Source organism: Balaenoptera acutorostrata, chromosome 2 (assembly GCF_949987535.1).
Source record: "Balaenoptera acutorostrata chromosome 2, mBalAcu1.1, whole genome shotgun sequence".
NCBI classification, from domain to species: domain Eukaryota; kingdom Metazoa; phylum Chordata; class Mammalia; order Artiodactyla; family Balaenopteridae; genus Balaenoptera; species Balaenoptera acutorostrata.
Genome location: NC_080065.1, coordinates 62,208,528 through 62,225,990, shown reverse-complemented (window position 1 = coordinate 62,225,990; position 17,463 = coordinate 62,208,528). Strand labels below are relative to the sequence as shown.

General features: G+C 36.2%; 1 protein-coding gene across 8 annotated transcripts in view; it reads left to right on the top strand.

The window, feature by feature from the left end:
* The window catches only part of FAM169A (family with sequence similarity 169 member A), a 66,948-nt gene that overhangs the window by 5,192 nt on the left and 44,293 nt on the right, over positions 1 to 17,463 (top strand). For 5 of the 8 annotated variants that reach the window (XM_057541435.1, XM_057541434.1, XM_057541437.1 and 2 more), the window contains exons 2-4: positions 15,225 to 15,359; positions 16,423 to 16,522; positions 16,836 to 16,921. The exons of 1 other annotated variant lie outside the window; for it this stretch is intronic. In XM_057541435.1, coding sequence (XP_057397418.1) covers positions 15,228 to 15,359; positions 16,423 to 16,522; positions 16,836 to 16,921 — 318 coding nt within the window. In that variant the 5' untranslated portion in view covers positions 15,225 to 15,227. Of the gene's footprint in view, positions 1 to 15,224; positions 15,360 to 16,422; positions 16,523 to 16,835; positions 16,922 to 17,463 lie in introns of those variants that run through there. 2 more of the 8 variants (XM_057541438.1, XM_057541439.1) reach the window with 2 other exon arrangements.

Genomic DNA, 17,463 nt, shown 5'->3' with positions numbered 1-17,463 from the left:
TTATGTAGGGGAAATAAGTGTTTTTTGAAAAATTCAAAGTAATTCATGTAGTCCCCTTTATAGCTTTTGTGGATCCCGGACTAAGAATCTGTTTTCTATTAATTACTTACTCATATGAGTGGAAAATAGAGCTATATTTAGCAAAAAACAACCACATGTTAGAAGCCTTGATATTTAGCTTTGTAAGTTAATGCATATCTAAAAGTCCTTGAAATTAATTTCAAGGCTGAGGAGATTTCTTGATAAAATTTTCTAAACCGTGAAAAAAGAAATTGAAGTGATTCTGAGTAAATTTTGTTTGGAGAATACTAACTTTTTGTATCTGAGTAGCTTCTCAGAATGGCGACAACAACAACAAAAAGCATAGTTTTATTTTATAAAATGATTCATATGATTTTACAATTTCGTACACAAATAACCACTCAACTGAAGTCTAGAAGCTCTTGGCTCTCCTTTCTAGAACTGGCTCACGGATGTTCTTGTGCCTTTATTTACAACGGGGCAGAGAGATGTTACTCCAACCAGAGTTGGACTGTATCAGCTGTCACCAACAGTACTCTTTGATCAGCTAATTGGTTGGTCTGTGTTTTCATGCGGCGTGATACATTTGTGGGTAGAATTTATTGTTGGGAAGGCCCATTTCTTTTACTCTTTAGAGATATGTTGAAAAAGTCTAAGTTTTCATCTGCGTATTGACTCTTCAGATATTTGAAGGGAACTTTCTTGCCTCCCTTCCAAGACTTCCCCACCAAGACATGCCCTCACTGATTTCTCCCAATTCCTGTTCCTCATCTACTGTACCGTGGATTCCAGATTCTTTGCCATCCTGGTTGTTTTCCACTGGAGGCATTCCAGTTGTTCAGTGTAGTTTTCTTAAAATGTGGATGTTCATTGTCTGATGCATGAAGAGGGCAGGGATTCTTTTCCATCTCTGCATCTGGACAGTCAGAACCCTAATAATGATGCCCTATGATGGGGTCATTTTGCTTTAGCTTAAAAAAAAAAAAACAAACTTGCTCATAATTCATATTGAGTCTAGTACCAACTGAATCTCAAGCAATGGATAATAAAAAACTGTAATTTCGGTTTTTTCCCTTAGCTCTACTTTGTAGTAATTTGTTAAAGAAATATTTGGTAAGCATTTTACTTTGTCAGCTTTTAAGTTTCCCTTTTATTTTAGAACAGTTGGCTTTGTATTTATTGTGTAGTAAACATTTAAAAATTCTGATGAAGATGGATCATAGTGATTAGAACAAGTATCTAAAGTCTGAAGAGAGGATACTGCAAGATTTTTAAAAAATCTAACACTTAAAGAGTGACTGAACAATATGCTTGATATATTCTATGATAATTGTATGATTAGATACATTATGGGTTATACTGACCTTTTGTCTTGACCTGGGAACCTGGTTAAATCCAGGTTCTGGAGAGAGATTGCCTAGGTTTAGAGACTGACTCTGCCGCTTACTAGCTGTGTGAACTTGGGCAACTTACTTAACCTTTTCACACCTGAGGCTCCTCGTTGGAAGAATGTATGAATACCTGCCTCATAGGGTCATTTTGAGGAATAAGTGATACAGTATGTGTAGAGTGTTGAACATAATGCCTCGTGCAAGGTAAGCAAGCAATGAATGATCTTTCATCATCAGAAAACATTTTGAATTATAAAAAATGGTTATAAATGAATTTGATGATACCACCCCTTTGTAAATTATTTCCTATCTTCTTTCTCTAAGTAATCAAACATAGACACCTAAGTTACTAGTTAGAAAGGACATCAGAGATCATTTGATTCATCCCTACTTTTTATATGTTTGGAAAAATGGATTATGCTTCTTTGGAGTTCTGAGCCTGGTAGAATAGACGAAGAAAAGTAAATCACACTGTCACGTGATAAGTATGTTAAAAGAAGTATGCACAAGGAACTTACGAGAAACTCATGAGTTTCTCAACTTGTCTGCCTTCATTTCTACCTATTAATCCCTCCTACACACAGCTGCTAGATAAATTGTCTTAAAGCATAGCCTTGGATGTCTCATTTCTGCTCAGGATCTTTAAATTGCCTCCTTCTGTGTGCCAAATAAAGTCCAAAGTCTTTAGTCTGGTATTCTTGGCCTGTTACGTTCTATACTCAATTTATTTTCCTAGTGTATCTACCACTACTTCTTTTTATATACCTTAACTCTGTTGGTGAATCCAACAACTTGCCATTCTCAGTATGCTTTCTGGCTTCCATTTAGCATTCCCATCTTCTTAGAGGGTCTTCCTTTCTTATTTTCTTTTTTTTTTAAATTAATTTTTACTGGAGTATAGTTGCTTTACTAGAGGGTCTTCACTTCTTTTTTTTTTAATTATTTATTTATTTATTTATTTTATGGCTGTGTTGGGTCTTTGTTTCTGTGCGAGGGCTTTCTCTAGTTGTGGCAAGTGGGGGCCACTCTTCATCGCGGTGTGCGGGCTTCTCACTATCGTGGCCTCTCTTGTTGCGGAGCACAGGCTCCAGACGCGCAGGCTCAGTAATTGTGGCTCACGGGCCCAGTTGCTCCGCGGCATGTGGGATCTTCCCAGACCAGGGCTCGAACCCGTGTCGCCTGCATTGGCAGGCAGATTCTCAACCACTGCGCCACCAGGGAAGCCCGAGGGTCTTCACTTCTGTCTCTGCCTGTTGAGAGACTATCTATTGCTTTTCCTTTAGCAGCAGAACTTCACGTGTTTCATCTGTGGCAGCTCTTGCTCCTAGCACCAGTGTGTGGTTTATTTATACAAACCTTTGTTCAGTCATTCATTTATGTAGTGAATATGTATTGAAGCCAGAGAGGAAGGCTACTACTATCTCTTTTTTTCCCCTGGGACTGCTGCCGGTGAAAGGTAAGAAAACAATTTCACTTGACCTGGGTAAGCATACACACCTGAGTTTGCATGAGGATTGCAAGAGCAGGTGTATGGGGCCATGAGTCTTACGTGCAGAGTTGGAGAAGCCTGGAAGGGAGAGCGGAATGGTTAGCCTGTGGGTTGGAGGCTGCTGTTTTTCCAAGTTGGGGTGATACTCTGCAGATAGCAGCAACCCTTGGTTACACTTATTTGTTTGTTGTGCAGTGAAAATATTAGGGAATGGGGTGGGGTGGTTTTGGTGGTGGTGATTGTGACTCAGCAGAATATTTCATAAATCATATGCCAAAATTAAGCACCAAGTTTTGTTTTGTTTTTGCTTTTTGTTCTATTTCCTTTAAAATGAAAATATCCATCTTCGTGGTTCTAAATGAGACAAACCTGTGATATTTTATGTTAAAGATATCTGCAACAATGTGCATGTTGTTTGGACTTCTGTTTTTAAAAATTGCCTGTGTCCTTGAGGTTTCCTCCCAAACCCCTGTTAACTTTAAGCACTATAACATCAGACCTATTACATGGTAAAGAAACCAGGTTAAAAAAAAATAAATTTAGATTGTCTAATGTTGAAATGAAGGACAAAACTTTATGGTGTATTCATTTAAGTAGTTCTTATTTTGCCCTTCCTGATGTTTGTAGACTGCTCCTGTGAGATAAACAGTGTTCAGTAAGCTGGGTCATGAAGGGCTAGAGTAGCTGACATGTTCTAGAGGCACATGTATTCTGTAGTACTATATGTAGTCAGTCAAGTGGAAGCTTCAGTTATAAGCACTTTTTTTTTTAAATTTTGTATAACTTAAAAAAAAATTTTTTTTAACATCTTTATTGGAGTATAATTGCTTTACAATGGTGTGTTAGTTTCTGCTTTATAACAGAGTGAATCAGCTATACATATATCCCCATATCTCCTCCCTCTTGCGTCTCCCTCCCACCCTCCCTATCCCACCCCTCTAGGTGGTCACAAAGCACTGAGCTGATCTCCCTATGCTATGCGGCTGCTTCCCACTAGCTATCTATTTTACATTTGGTAGTGTATATATGTCCATGCCACTCTCTCACTTCGTCCCAGCTTACCCTTCCCCCTCCCTGTGTCCTCAAGTCCATTCTCTACGTCTGTGTCTTTATTCCTGTCCTGCCCCTAGGTTCTTCAGAAACATTTTTTTTTTTAATTCCATATATATGTGTTAGCATACGGTATTTATTTTTCTCTTTTTGACTTACTTCACTCTGTATGACAGTCTCTAGGTCCATCCACCTCACTACAAATAACTCAATTTTGTTTCTTTTTATGGCTGAGTAATATTCCATTGTATATATGTGCCACATCTTTTTATCCATTCATGTGTCGATGGACACTTAGGTTGCTTCCATGTCCTGGTTATTGTAGAGCTGCAATGAACATTGTGGTACATGACCCTTTTTGAATTACGGTTTTCTCAGGGTATATGCCCAGTAGTGGAAATATCACCTATTAATTTATTGTTAGGCTTTTGCATATGTATCTGAGGAGTGTAAATAGCTCTCTATATCTTGCTGCAAGTGTATATGTAGTTAGAAAAGGGTTTAGCATCCATTCCTGGGTGTGGTCATTTAGTATTTGTGTTCTGACTCATTTTGCCTAGGAGTCTCATTTCAGCCCTATGAGCCCTGTTTTGCCTCCCCAAGGTAGAACCCCCATATCAAATTCTGTCTCCCTTGGAGGTTGGATGCAGGCACGTAACCTAAATTTTGTCAATCGGATGCATCCAAGAGAGACTGCACTACAAAAGCGATTGAGGAAGGGGCTCTATATGGAATCTCCTTTCTTCCCGGCATGTCTCTTCCCTTGGGTCCCTCCTTCCTCCTTCATCAAGAATAACTACTGTTAACAATAACAATATAATGTATGCCCTTCCACATCATCTTCTGTATAAACATGTAAGTATATACCAGTATTTTTCATAAATTAGTTTTAAAAGTACATGCAATAGGCTTTTAAAAAAAATTAAGAGTTGAGCATTTTTGGTGTTTGTCCTGTTTTATGAATTGTCCATGCCACTTGCTTGTTTATTTGCATCTTAGTTTAAAAACCATTGTATTTGTATTAAGCAGCCTAACTCTTGTGGGTCATATTGGTTACATAAAGTTTGCCTCTGAATTTTTTGTTTTTAGATGTAAAAATTTTAATATGTATTCAAAGTTATTAGTTTTACCCTTGCAATTTAGTCCTTCCTCAGAGTTCCTTTTTCTCTATCTGTTCAAGTAATTTGCCTATGGTCACACAGCTAGTTATCCTGGCAGTTTGGCTCAAGAGCACACTCCCTTAACTAGTATTCTACATATTCCACCTTTGACGTGTACAAAATTCTATGACATATGACTGGATTTTGCTTTTGTAAGCCCTAAAACATACCAGATACCCAATACCTTCATCTTTAAATGATTTCTTAGATCTAGGACCATTTTTCTGGATATGGAGAGGAGTTAAACCTTTAGAAAGAAAACTGGTAAGATTTCTCTTGATATGTATAAGCAATCTTATACCATCTTAGGGTCCTAAGGCGCTGTGCTTTCAGACATAGCGTGGTAACTAAAAGGATAGGCCTCACAGCTAGACTGCCTGGGTTCAAATTCTAGCTTTGCCACTTACTATAGTGTGCCTTGAACAAGTTACTCTGCTGCTATGTGTTTTAATTTCCTCATCTGACAAATGAGATAATTAAATTATCCACTTCATGGGTTTGGGATAAAAACTCTATCAGGGATACATGTGAAATGTTTCAAATAGAACCAGGTGTGTAGTCCACTGTTGGCTCAGTGATTATTCAAAAGATGATTTTGTTTCCTATTTGAAATAAAAAGAGGTAACAGGTGTGAACCACATTTAACTTCCTGCCCCATTACCCATAAACTTATAGGTAGTCTTTACCTATATGTAATCAAATCTTTTTCCTCTCTCAGAAGATAGAAAAGGATTTCTGAGCAGTGTTGAGCCCTCCTGAGAGTTGATAGTTGTAGTGGTCTGTTCAGTGGTTTCATTTTTGTAATACTTAAAAACTCAGCTCTTAGAGCAGAGTAGGATTAATCTAGGAATTAGGGCCTTGTGTGGGTAGGAGGGATAGAAGGATAAAAGGTGAGTAGGGGAGAGAGTTCAGTTGAGCGGATGTAGTACATGGGCTAGGTTCGTTAGGGAAGGTTATGATGTTAGAAAGAGACAAGGAAAGAATCAAGAGGAGAATCATAATAAGGTCCAGAAACAGGCCTTTTGTGTAAAAGGTTGAGAGCTTTGCGGATTATGTTGCTGGGACACCTAAGCTATTTTCGGTGTTGGGGCAACAATGAGGAGAGGTAGGATCATGCCTTGGATTGGTTGAGATAATTGTTTTTTCTCTAAGAACTCTTTCAGCTCTAAAATTTCTGTAATTTTTTGCATCTTCTCCTCCTCCTAAAGCCTCCAAATAATAGCAATAATCTATAAGAATCTTGAAATTATTTAGGAACTAAAGTTAAAAAAATATATTTCCCTGTTTTAAGAGTATAGTTTATATCCAGTAATTAACCTTAAGTAGGGAAAAAAATCACAATAATAGGAATATGGTTTTTAACTCTTATATTTTCTTTCTTGTTCAGAGCATTCATTCTTGCAAATAGATAATTTTTCAGGAAAAAGGGATGAAATTATTAAAAGATGGGTGTAAAATAGCTGGTGGGCATCTTAGAGTTCTTATGTAAGAGGTGTGAGCATTAATGTTTTTATACAGGTTATCCAGGATTAATGAGCATGCCATTTGCTTAATTTATAAATTAATTTGGACACTTTTTACACTTCATTGTCCATTCTGCGTAAATTTTTTGATGAGTTAGTTCACTTAAGGCGACATTAAGCTTTCTCATTCATGTAGAATCTAGTTAGGCCTTTTGGTTCATCTCATGGGCAGAGCATAAAGTACTTGACAGAATTTGATCTGACAGCTTTACAGTTATGTAACATAGAACAGAAGCTTAAAAACAACAAAAAAGAGAGAGAAGAGACTGATTTTTTTCACAGCAACCTATATTTCTCTCCAGAACCTTACTACCCTTCTCTTGCCTCCCTGAACTAGCGGAACCAGCTTAAGGCTAGTAATTTACAGTCTTAAGTAACCGCTATTTTTTTAAATAAACAGTTATAAACATTTAGAGGTGAAAGGTCCTTAGGATTATCCTGTCCAGTTGCATCACATTACCAATGAGAATACAGAAGCCTAAAGAGGGTAAGTAACTCGCCTAGGGTCACAGAGCTGGTTAGCACAGCTGACCCGGGAATCAAGGTCACAGCAATCCAATGCGAGTACTTTTTCTGGTGTAATATGTGAATAGAATATTTAATAACAAGGTAATTATTGTGATATTTTGCAAAAGGAAGTTTCTTATAACCACGACAAAGACTATGATATTTGATTTTGCATATTGAGTAAAAATAATTATATTGGAATGTATATTTGATTGGATTCATATTCTTCTAGCTCCACTAGTGGTATGACATTGATCAAATCTTAATCTCTAAAGCTCTATTTCCTTATCTATAGAATGGGGCTGATAGAAGTGCCTCATTACGTATTACATGCCGCAGTCCCTTTAAAGTCTGGTGTGTGGTCATTTCTCAGTAAATGTTACCTGCTATTACCGATTTATAATAATTTCTAGTTCTTTCATCCTCTTTAAATACTAATTGGTGATTGTTTAGCCAATAAAATTTAGCACTGAGAGTGACCAGTAATAAACGTAACAGATTTAAGGACAGATTTGAAAACACAAAAATATTTTAGAAGGGGTGTGTGTGTTTGGGCTTTTGGAATTGGGGAAACATTTTTTAATTTTTTCATATTAAAAACTGATGCTGTTGTTGTTTTTAAACTATATTCAGAAATCACAACTTTTTAAAAAAATAAATTTATTTTATTTACTTATTTTTGGCTGCATTGGGTCTTTGCTGCTGCACACGGGCTCTCTCTAGTTGTGGTGAGCAGGGGCTACTCTTCTTTGCGGTGCGTGGGCTTCTCATTGAGGTGGCTTTTCTTGTTGCAGAGCATGGGCTCAAGGTGCGCGGGCTCAGTAGTTGTGGCTCGCGGGCTCTAGAGCGCAGGCTCAGTAGTAGTGGCACACGGGCTTAGTTGCTCCGCGGCATGTGGGATCTTCCCGGACCAGGGCTCGAACCCGTGTCCCCTGCCTTGGCAGGCGAATTTTTAACCACTGCACCACCAGGGAAACCCCAGAAATCACAACTTTTAAGTTTGTTGGGAGATGCCCTGGAGGTGAGATGAGAGAGAAGACAGTGAAATAATTCCTTCTATAGTGAAGAAGAAATACATTCCTTTTAAACTAGCTTTGCTGCCACAAAAATGATGGATTTAAGGATTTGTTTAGTTATGCTTCCAAATCTCAAAAAAAAAGATTAAAAAAAAGTCCTTTAGATCAGCAATATTAAAATCAAGTCAGATGTATCTGGAAATTGCCAGATTTCTAGTGCTCCAAGTCTAAAGTTTTTCACTATAAAATGTGCTCTTAAAGGGCCTTGAATGTGACGCAGTACCCAGTATTTTACTCTGTCTGTAGGATGGGCTTGGGTGTCAGATCCATGTCTGGATCTCAGGTTTGCCACCCGCTCTCCATGTGACTTTGGGGAAATGATTAACCTCTCCAAGGTGGTTTACTTTTCTATAAAATAAGAATATTAGTCGGGTCCACCACATATCTGCTACAAGCCTTGAATGAGAGTGAATGGCATTCATTTAGCACAGTTCTGACACATTCTGGCACTGAATAAAAGTTAGTTAAAAATCACAACCTCTAACTAAGTGAAGTTTTTTCCCTCCAGTAACGCTCTTTATGTAAATTTCAGAGCATTTAAATGATTGGATTTCAGGAAAATAGGATTCTTTCATTTTGTATTTGTATATATAATCTTTAATAATAAAAATTAGCGCAGAAGAGATTATTTTTCTATTTAAAAACCGCAATCTAAAAAGGTTTAAGAATGAAGGCTGGGGCTTCCCTGGTGGCGCAGTGGTTGAGAATCTGCCTGCTAATGCAGGGGACACGGGTTCGAGCCCTGGTCTGGGAAGATCCCACATGCCACGGAGCAGCTGGGCCCGTGAGCCACAACTACTGAGCCTGCGCATCTGGAGCCTGTGCCCCGCAACGGGAGGGGCCGCGATAGTGAAAGGCCCGCGCACCGCGATGAAGAGCGGTCCCCGCACCGCGATGAAGAGTGGCCCCCGCTTGCCACAACTAGAGAAAGCCCTCGCACGAACCAAAGACCCAACACAGCCAAAAATAAATAAATAAATAAATAAATAAAGTAGCTATAAAATTAAAAAAAAAAAAAGAATGAAGGCTAATGACTTTCTCTTTTTACACTTGAGTTTAGTCATATTATACTTGCCTTTGATCTGTAGCAGTGTCTTCTTTTTTAATTTTTATTTATTATTTATTTATTTTTATTTTCGGCTGTGATGGGTCTTTGTTGCTGCGTGCGGGCTTTCTCTCGTGGTGAGTGGGGGCTACTCTTCCTTGCGGTGCGCGGGCTTTTCATTGCGGTGGATTCTCTTGTTGCGGAGCACGGGCTCTAGGAGTGCAGGCTTCAGTAGTTGTGGCACTTGGGCTCAGTAGTTGTGGCTTGCAGGCTCTAGAGCGCAGGCTCAGTTGTGGCGCACCGGCTTAGTTGCTCTGCGGCATGTGGGATCTTCCTGGACCAGGACCCAAACCCATGTCCCCTGCATTGGCAGGTGGATTCTTAACCACTGCGCCACCAGGGAAGTCCCTAAGAAAGTTAATTTAGTAATAGATTAAAGAAACCAATCCCCCATAAACTTGCTATCCTGTCAGTCTCTTCCTTGTGCGTCCATTTTGTATTCTTTGTCTAGAATACTGTATTATTTTTATGTGATTGTAATCAACTATGCTTTTGTAGACCAAGTTTTTGGCAGCAATCTTCAAATATTAATTTACATTTTATCCTTTAAATCATGATTACTCTTAGCAAATGAAAATTTTAAATGTTTCATTCATACCTTGTTTGGTAGCTAATATTCTAGAGTCTTTTGAGTTGGTTTAAGAGGAATAGTTTTTTTGGGGGGGCCGCGGCATGCGGGATCTTAGTCCCTCCCTCCCCCCCCCACCCCCCCCCCAGGGATTGAACCTGCGCCTCCTGCAGTGGTAGCCCACTGGACCGCCAGGGAAGTCCCAGGAATGCTTTTATATTAATACTTTTTGAGCTTCTGTAGTATATTAAATGTTTTTGAATGTTTTACTTGGATACAAAGCTGGGAGCTTGTCTACAAAAGAGCAAAAACAGTTACTAACATTCTTTTAACTAGTGTCCTCGTAATGCTTCTTTCACCCACTATTGACCATTTGTTTCATGTTTTTAGTTTTGTCTAAATTTTAATCTTCACTACAATTGTTAGATCTGACTATAGAACATAATGTTGTATTTCCTTAGTTTGCTTTTGCATATTGACTTTGATAGAGATATAAAGATTTGCCACACTAACAAATAAGCGTCCTTCAATGCAGAGCTGTTTTATTTTATGATCCTTTTCTAACTATAACATCTTTTTTAGATAAGCTCCTGATGGTTCTCTCTTGAAGTTCAGTCTTTTTTTTCCTCCTTTTTGTAAGTTGGCTGGAAGTTCTGTGGTATTGCTTTTATAAATCGTTCACAAATTTTTCTTGCTTTCTCCTTTTATTTAGACATTTACATTTACTAACAGATGGGCTGAATTTATGTGTTCTATTTCTAGGTTTTGATTTTTAAAAATTAAAAATCAGTGTAATTAAAATATATATATTTGTATGTATATAAATTTATATATACAAATCAGGGCCCCAGTCATATGTATATCAAGTTTTAAAGTTCTTAGCACCAAGATTTCAGATTACGGTAAAAAAGTAACTTCCTCTCATTATCATATCTTCGAAATTCATAAAAATATGTTTAACTATGTATAACCGTTACAATATATGTCTGTCCTGTCTTTTTTGTGTTTATCTCATATTTCCATTAGATTTTCAGTTTCTTGTCTACTAATACTTTTGTTGTGTTAAAATAGATTTGATGAAGGTCACCTTCGAGAAAAGTAACTTTTATTTTTTCAATTTATTTTCTCCTGCCTTTCCATTTATAAATTTTTTAAAAAATTAAAATTGAGGTTTTTGACAGATATAGCTGTTCGGCTCTGTAATTTTTATTGTGGGTAAATACAAAGCAGGTAACTTTTAAGACAAGATAATCTTTACCAGCTTTATTTGTACCTCCTTTAAGAACTAGTAGATCAGTAGTTGACATAGATCATAAGTTTTTTTTTTAAACTTTTTCTCATGGAAATTTTCAAGAATACACAAATCAGGATGCTCTCCACAATGCATTTGATCAATATGCCTCTTAAGTTTCTTTTAATTTACATTAGTTTCCACTCTTTTCTTTAAACTCTATTCTGTATATATATTGAAGAAACTGAGTTATTCTAAATTTGGCCGGCCGCATACTTTAAACATCATTTCACATGTTTGTCTAATGGCTTAGGTAGATTTGGATCCAATTTTCTTGTTGCATTACATCAAACTACATACAATATCTGCTTGTCTTACTTTTAGTAAGATTGATAAGTCTGGGTATGCAGGCCTATCACAGAGGAGTGCATTTTAAAAAAACATAAATCAATGAAGCATTATTAAATATTTTATACCTTGGAAAAAAAACAGAAGTGAGTGCATATATCTACTGAAATATTCCTGCAGCAATGCTCATGGCAGCCCAAATGCCCATCAGCAGTAGATTGGTAAATAAACTGTATATGTGTATTGTGGAATACTACATAGCAATAAAAGGGAACAAATTAAATGATAGATGCAGCACCGCTTATGTTTCTCACAGAAATAATGTTGAGTGAAAAGAGTTGACGCAATAGAGAGCATACTGTATGATTTCAGATATCAGAAGTTAAAAAATGGGCAAAATTAATTTCTCATTTAAACATATTGTAAGACCAGTGAAACATGCTGCCTATTAAAAAGTGCTTCTTTCTCCCATTGATTGAAATAGCTCCATAATCATATACTCAATTTCTATAGGCATTAGGGTATATTTCTTTATCTTGCTCCATTGGTCTGTCTATTTATATGCCTATATCGCATAGAAGTTTTATATATACTTGTATCATAGAAGTTTTATAACATGCTTTAATATCTTAGAGGGTTTGAACTTTTCTCCAATCATTGCTCTGCCTTTTTAGGGTTTTTCTAGCTATTCTTATTCATTCTTTCAAATTCACTTTATAATCAACTTGTCTTGCTTCAGGAAACAATAATCCTGAAGATATTTTCATTAGGATTGCATTAAATTAACAGATTATTTTAGAGGAAACTGCTACCTTAATGATGCAGAATCTTCCTTTCCAAGAACGTGGTTTGTCTTCCCTGTTGTTCACTTTGTTTCCTTCAGGCATGCTGTTTTGTAGTTTTCCTTATATAAGTTTTATATTGTTTATTGTTAAATTTAAGTCTTTTTATCTTTGCCATTGTAAATGGGGTTGTCTTTTCTATTTTTACTTCATTTTTTTCCATTTATTATTTCTCCTGACTGATTATTTTTATATATATGAGGGCTTGATTTCTGTATGTAATTTTATGTCCTACCATTTTACTACATTTTCTTATTGTTTGGAATAATTTTTCCATTGATTCGTTTGGGTTTTTCAATTAAATGTATTATTTGCGAATTGAGGTTGAGATAGGCTCCCCTCGCCCCAAGCCATGCACATCCCCAATTGTTATACCTCTAATTGCTTTCTCTTTTCTAATTGCATTAGCAAGTACCTATCTAATGTTATTTATTAGTTAAGTCCTTATTTTTCTTGACTTTAGTGAAAAAGTCTTTAGAGTTTTCCCCATTAAGGTGCTGGCTTTTTTTTTTTTTGACAGCTGTATACATGAGAGATACAGTTTACATACTGTAACATTTACCGATTACAGCTGTACAATTCCTTGTTTTTTTTTAGTAAATTTATAGGGTTGTGCAGCCATCACTACGATGTAGTTGTAAACATTTCTATCATTCTGAAAAGTTCCATTGTGTCCTTTTACAGTGACTTTTATGTTGGGAGGTATATGAGGATATATTTGTATGTATGTGTGTTTATGTCCTATACCTTATAAATATTTATTTTTACAATTTAAGGAATTATTCATTTTTTAAAATTGAAGTATAGTGGATTTACAATATTAGCTTCAGGTGTACAACATAGTGATACAATGTTTTTATAGATTATACACCATTTAAAGTTATAAAATAATGGTTATATTTCCCTGTACTGAACAATATATCCTTGTAGCTTATTTTATACATAGTAGTTTGTACTTCTTAATCCCCTACCCTTGTCTTGCCCCTCTCTGTTTCTCTCTCCCCACTGGTAACAAACAGTTTGCTCTCTATATCTGTGAGTTTGTTTTGTTATATTCATTTATTTGTTTTATTTTTTAGATTCCGCATAAAAGTAATAACATACAGTGTTTGTCTGACTTCTTTCACTTAGCATAATACCTTCTAGGTCTATCCATGTTGTTCTTTTTCTTTTATTCTTTAAAAGAAAAAATTTCATTCTTTTTTTTAATGGCTGAGCAGTATTCCATTGTGTATATATTAACACATCTTCTTTATCCATTCATCTGTTGATGGACACTTAGTTTACTTCTGTATCTTAGCTATTGTAAATAGTGCTGCTATGAACAGTGGGGTGCATGGATCTTTTTGAATTACTGTTTTTGTTTTCTTTGGATATATACCCAGGAGTGGAATTGCTGGATCATATGTTACTCCTATTTTTATTTTTTAAGTTTAAAAAACTTTTTTTTTTTTGGCCGTGCCGCGAGGCATGTGGGATCCTAGTTCCCCGACCAGGGATTGAACCCAGGCCTACGGCAGTGAAAGTGCCAAGTCCTAACCAGTGGACCACTAGGGAATTTCCTATTTTTCGTTTTTTGAGAAACTTCCATACTGTTTTCCACATTGGCTGCAGCAATTTACATTCCCACCAACAGTGTTCAAGGGTTCCCTTTTTTCTACACCCTCTCCAACATTTGTTATTTGTGTTCTTTTTTGATGATAACCATTCTGACAGGTGTGAGGTAATATCTCATTGTGGTTTTGGCTTGCATTTCTCTGATGATTAACGATGTGGAGCATCTTTTCATGTGCCTGTTGGCCGTCTGTATGTCTTCTTTGGAAAAATGACTATTCAGGTCTTCCGCCCGTGTTTTAATTGGTTGTTTTTTTTGATATTGAGTTGTATGAGCTGTTTATATATTTTGGATATTAACCCCTTATCAGTCATATCATTTGCAAATATTTTCTCCCATTCAGTAGGTTGTCTTTGAATTTTGTTGATGGTTTTCTTTGCAGTGAAAAAACTTTTCAGTTTAATTAGGTCCCATTTGTTTATTTTTGCTTTTGTTTCCTTTGCCCTAGTAGACAGATCCAAGAAAATATTTCTGCGGTTTATGTCAAAGAGTATTCTGTCTATGTTTTCTCCTAGGACTTTTATGGTTTGCGTTCTTACATTTAGGTCTTTAATCCATTTGGAGTTTATTTTTATAAATGGTGTGAGAAAAATGTTCTAATTTCATTCTTTTACATATAGTTGTTTGGTTTTCCCAGCACTACTTATTGAAGAGACTGTCTTTTGTCCATTGTATATTCTTGTCTCCTTTGTCATAGATTAATTGACAATAGGTGCATGGGCATTAATTCTTATTTCATTGCTTGTTTTTAATACAAGTGAGTGTTTAAGTTTTCTTTCTGACATACATTTAGATTAGCAGGCTTAAGTTGTAGTCTGTCTTGGCATAGTGAAAAAAAAGTCTCCTGGGGGCTTCCCTGGTGGCGCAGTGGTTGAGAATCTGCCTGCTAATGCAGGGGACACGGGTTCGAGCCCTGGTCTGGGAAGATCCCACATGCCACGGAGCAGCTGGGCCCGTGAGCCACAGCTACTGAGCTTGCGCGTCTGGAGCCTGTGCCCCGCAACGGGAGGGGCCGCGATAGTGAAAGGCCCGCGCACCGCGATGAAGAGCGGTCCCCGCACCGCAATGAAGAGTGGCCCCCGCTTGCCGCAACTGGAGAAAGCCCTCGCACGAACCGAAGACCCAACACAGCCAAAAATAAAATAAATAAATAAATAAAGTAGCTATAAAATTAAAAAAAAAAAAAAAAAGTCTCCTTACAATAAAATGCTGCGCTATTACAATAAAAAGTTTTTTCTCAGTACAGGAAGATAGCCTTTCATATTCTGAAACATTTTGTCCCATGTTGTTTGTTAAAGAGGATGGCATTCCCTGTGGATATGCTGGATAATTGCAGTCATGAGGAAATGGAAAATTCTGCTGAAGATTACATGTCAGATCTCAGGTGTGGGGACCCTGAAAATCCTGAATATTTTTCTCTTCTCAATATTACGGTAAGGCATCCTGCAGTGATTTATCAATCTTTTCAGTTGAGTTTATACATGAAATCAGTATCCTTTTATTATCTTTTAAAATGTTAACTAATCACTTTTGAAAATTTTATCAGAAGACTTTTGAGTAAAATGGATAGATATTGATTAGTTAGTACAGCAGCATGATCAAGTTTTAAAAAGACTAACTTTATAGGCAGTTGCTTATTATTTATATTGTGCCTTTAAAATTATATGTAAGTAGTTTGCTAGTTTTGCTAAGACTGATTACCATATTTGAACTAACCCAATTAAGTCTACTTTAGATTCGGAAATTGTTGTTTTAGAAATTTTTTTAATAAAAAAAAATCAGCAAAACACTACATTACACATTTTTGTGTCACAAATCTTCCTTTTCCCAAAATATTAAAATAAAAGTTCTAATTAGTAAACTGAGATATATTTTGATAGATCATTAGACATGAAATTATTAGAATTCTAGTGTGAATTTGATGATAGGCAAATTCTCTAACCTCTTTAGGCCTCAGGTTTTTCTTCTGGAAGATGATGTTTATTTAAAGAATTCTTTAAAGTTTCTTCCAACATCAATATTTTGTAATTCTCTGAATGGCAATATTGTGTGTAAGTAGGGAATTAGTGTTGGATTAATGAAAGCATAAAAAATGTAAAGTATTGCATATATCTCACTGGAAATATGAATTTACCCTAGTGGTTTTTACTAGAAAATGGAATTTTTTCCCCCTCAAGTGATCTAAATAACAGATGATAAAGTTTAACAACTTTATGGATCATATCATGCTTTTGTTTTTATTCATATGCATAGCTAGAACGCAATAATATTTATTGAAATAGACTTTCATTTTTTCCCCCAAGTTAATAAAATTCCTGCAAAAGCGAAGTCTATCTGATTTCCCCCCTTTTTTTTTAAGACTAGAAATATCTCCTATGAAATGAAATTATATAATTAGCGTTAACGTACGTTTGAAATTTTGGTAGAAGCATGGTGTTTTTGTCTGATGTTTTCTTAACTGACTCTTCACTAATCTTTAATCAATTGTCATTTCAGATTCCTATTAGCCTGTCAAATGTAGGCTTTGTACCTCTCTATGGTGGAGATCAGACCCAGAAAGTTCTTGCTCTTTTTGCACCCGAGGACTCACTCACAGGTCTCTGTTTTGTTTAATATTTGTAAATTGAGGAATTCTTTTTTCAAACAATTAGAAATTTATTGAAAGATAGCTACATGAAGGAATTTTAAAAAAGAACACTTATTTCAAAATGTAAATTCAGGAAAATAAAATTCTCAGTTGCTTATAATTAAATGTTTAGTGAGTGAAATACAATAAAAATGGTAAAATGGGGCTGCCACATTGTATTGTAAACTATGGATATATTTAAGGGTATCCTTGAAAACCTTACCAAATAGTAATATCGTGTACTTTAAGACTTAAATGTTAACAATCATTTATTTTCTTTTAGCTGTGGCACTTTACCTTGCTGATCAGTGGTGGGCTATTGATGATATTGTGAAAACATCTGTCCCTTCTAGAGAGGGACTTAAGCAGGTAACAAGATCCTGTAATTTTAAAAGTGTTTAGGAGGCCATTTCACAATATGTTTCCCATAAACAGTGATAGTTTTTGAAGTTATTGAGCTTTTCTCCATTTTAGTATACCAGGTTATATTAAACCCTTAGAGTTCCATTGTCAACGGTGAAACTGGCACTTAGATTGGACTTCCTTGATTTTATGTGAAAGTGTCTGAGAACTGGGGGAGGAAAAATGAGTACCTGTGGTTTAGTTAAGCTGTAGTTACCCATATCAACTTTAGCTTCTGATTTTTCTTTTTGGGTGGGAAAAAGCTTATTATCTCTGTGTGGTTGCTTAAGTTCTCTGTCTCTAGGAGAGACTGACCAGTAAACTTGCTTATCAGTAGGGCCATTTTGGGTGGTCTATTCAGTGTTCCAAACAGTGTAGTGGAAGGGAGGTCCTCAGTAGCATGCTGTAAAACTGGGTCCTTTATTCTGTCTTAGTCACCATTTTATCAGTTACTTAGAAGACATAGTTGGCATACTTATCAATTCTGCATGCCACAGTGCTGAATGGGA